General features: G+C 35.5%; 1 protein-coding gene across 1 annotated transcript; it reads left to right on the top strand.

The window, feature by feature from the left end:
• Nucleotides 1-234: 234 nt before the first annotated feature.
• On the top strand, nucleotides 235-2,423 carry LOC134235418 (uncharacterized). Its single transcript, XM_062717549.1, has 2 exons — nucleotides 235-1,467; nucleotides 1,984-2,423. The coding sequence occupies exons 1-2, from the start codon at nucleotides 272-274 to the stop codon at nucleotides 2,264-2,266; spliced, it is 1,479 nt and encodes a 492-aa protein (XP_062573533.1). The 5' UTR covers nucleotides 235-271; the 3' UTR covers nucleotides 2,267-2,423.
• The last annotated feature ends 770 nt before the right edge of the window (nucleotides 2,424-3,193 follow it).

Here is a 3,193-nt window from a genome sequence, read left to right as displayed (position 1 = left end):
TGGAATAAATGAACAAAATTATCTAAAATCTTAAATTCAACTAAGAAACATTGGGGTGCTTTTAACATTCTGTTAACGTAGATTTTTGTTTTACATTTATCAGCCTTTTTATTATACACAAAAGACATAATGAAACCCTATGCCCCTCAGTTGGATCTGAAAGATATCGAAGGCAAATGAGCATTGGTAAACCCATAGAACTTAGTATGCGTCGCAAGAGACAAGATATAGCATTAAAGAAGAACAAAGGAAAGAAAACAGCGAAAGGGGAATGCATGCGTACGGGAACTTCAACCAAGTTTCAGTAAACATAGAAACTAGATACAGGGACACTGGGTTAAACATGGACGGAAGGCAGCATGGCAGACATGAGATATATCCTGGCAGTGGGAACCATTTTTCATCTGGAAATGTTCCGTCAAACTACTATTTGCCGGGATATGTTCCACAAAGTCTTCCATCCACGGAATCAAATCGTCCTCCTGTGAACATGCAAATGACGCAGAAAGATCGAGGCTTAGGTCAAACCCGCGTGGGTCCTGTAGAAGATTTTCACGATTCTATCCTTCCGTATGGACAACGGCGAAATCAAAGCGACCACAATCAGGAACAAGAAGATGAAGATAAACCATCAAAGCTAAGAAATGTTCCGTCAAACTACTATTTGCCGGGTTATGTTCCACAAAGTCTTCCATCCACGGAATCAAATCGTCCTCCTGGGAACATGCAAATGACGCACAGAGAACGAGGCTTAGGTCAAACCCGCGTGGGTCCTGTAGAAGATTTTCACGAGTCTATCCTTCCGTATGGACAACGAAATCAAATCGACCACAATCAGGAACAAGAAGAACCACCAAAGCCAAGAAATGTATGGTGGTATACTGGATGTCGCGTATTTTCAGCCATTTTGATAATCCTGGATTTAACGTTCGACTGGATAGAGTACACTGACATGGAAGATCCTATCGAAGATGACAGTAATTGCCAAAAACAAGAATTCGATTCAGAAGATGTGGCGAATCAGTTTTTATATGTTTGTATTGCTGGCACTATCCTCGCCATTCTTCAGATGGTCAACATCGTTTACCAGATTGTTCAGAATCACCGCTTACATCCTACCGAAGAAATTCCAAATCATCTGGATGAACGTACTGAAGTATTCTTGGTGACGACATTTATTGAAATACCACAAAATTTTCTACTTTTTCGATACGAAAAACTTCTTTGTTTGGATTGCGAAGTAGAATGGGACTCAAAGACTATCAAACGATTTATGAATGGATTGGTAGCTTGTTTAAGCAGCATTTGGCGCTACATAACAAATATAAAAGTATCAGCAGGTGACAAAAGTGATGGCTGCTGCAGAAATCCTTGTCAGAAGTGTGGTGATTGCTTTGGTAACTGTATCAAAAAGTTCTGCAATGGTTTGCTGAAATGCCTTTGTCCCTGTTGCTGTTGTTGCTTTGAGTAAGTACATAGTTATTGGAATGTTGAACAAATTTTTAAAATATTTGTTAATATTTACATTTGCCGTTGCCTTGTAAGCCAACTGTGAAATTTATTATATTTCATTTTATTATATACCATTTTCGTGTATACTTACGCGTAGAAATATACACGGAGAAATGTGCATTTACGTGACGTCACAATGGGCTACAGCGGCGTTAGTAAAAGTATAACGAAATAGGGCAGCGAAAAATTCAAATATTGAGTATATTTTGTTATGCTTTTAGAGAGTTAAAATGTAATTATAAAGAATGTTTTTAAGATTAGTGTGATTTATTGGTGTGTGAATCACACAGACTTGCACGTAAGCATAGTTTTCATGAAGCGCGCAATGCCTACGTGACAAATGTGTGTGATTCACACACCAATAAATCACACAAAACTTAAAAACATTCCTTAATTATTTCTTTTTATAATGTTGGATGATCCTTTTTGCAATCTCAAAATCATATATGATTGCTTTTCTTACTTTTCTAGTTGCAAGACATTTTTTCCCTGCTGTTGCTGCTCGATCATCAGCAAAAATGGAAGCTGTTACACGGAATGCTGCTGTAATGGGAATTCTTGTAAAAATAATCCTAACGAGCCCTCAATACTGGCCGACCTAGCAGCCATACCCACGGCCCTCCACGTCTTCTTCTACACTGCAAGGGCCATGAAAAATTTCTGCAGCTTGTCAGGAATATATTCGGTCTACAATATTATTCCATGTTTTATAAACGATACCATTATCAGTTGGCTTTGGGACAAGGTTTTCTAAGTGTCATTGATGTAAAATTGATGAAATTTTTAAAATTTTACTTGGTTTTCAAATTCACCTTTTGCTCATAGATTAAAATGTTTTCTTGAGTAAACAGTGAATCAGCAAAATTTCAACTTGATTTTTGTTTGTTTTAAAGATAGGGATCCCCCTTTATCCCATGATCACAATCTCATAAATTTTATATAACTGTGAAAAAAAAAAGAATTTTTTAAAAAAAGTAGGACTTTTTCAGATTTTATGATCAAACCAATACCATATGATAATAATATACATTTATTGCATGATAGTGAGGGAAATATGAAGACTTATTCAGAAAAGAAAAATCATATTCCACGAGGGCTTCTCCCAAGGGGAATATGATATTTCTTGGCTGAATAAGTCTTCATGTTTCCCGAACATTCATGCAATGAATTGTTTATTATACCGAAACAAGCAAAATCTTTGAAATAAACATTAACTTTCAAATTCGGCACCGCTCTCAAATTCACTTTCATTTTTAACAAAAAATTAATAATATACAATTATTGCTGTTTTTGAGGTCAATACAATGATTTAGCCATCTGAGGAGTACAATATTTACCTCGCCCTTCGGGCTCGGTGAATATTGTACTCCTCAGATGGCTAAATCATTGTATTGACCTCAAAAACAGCAATAATTGTTTTATTATATGATTCATTGATAAAATGATACAGCACATTACTTGTTAACTTGCATTTAATTAAGTCCTAGCCAATTACAAGAGAGAAACAGAATTAAAATGTGAATAATCCTTACCAGTCGTATCAATTTGAAATGTTTTTTTTTAACAATTTTAGTTGCCATGAAAAAATAATATAATGTCAGTCTTTTTATAGGATAGATTTTGAAAGGAAGGAGTATTATCAGGGAAAACTGACTGCCAAAAAGTAAAAAAAAACAAAAAC

This window comes from Saccostrea cucullata, unplaced genomic scaffold (genome assembly GCF_032062105.1).
Source record: "Saccostrea cucullata isolate Sc308-1 unplaced genomic scaffold, CSIRO_AGI_Scuc_v1 ctg3634, whole genome shotgun sequence".
Classification (NCBI taxonomy): Eukaryota; Metazoa; Mollusca; class Bivalvia; order Ostreida; family Ostreidae; genus Saccostrea; species Saccostrea cuccullata.
Note: the sequence above shows the minus strand (reverse complement) of the source record. Positions and strands in the feature narration are given on the sequence as shown.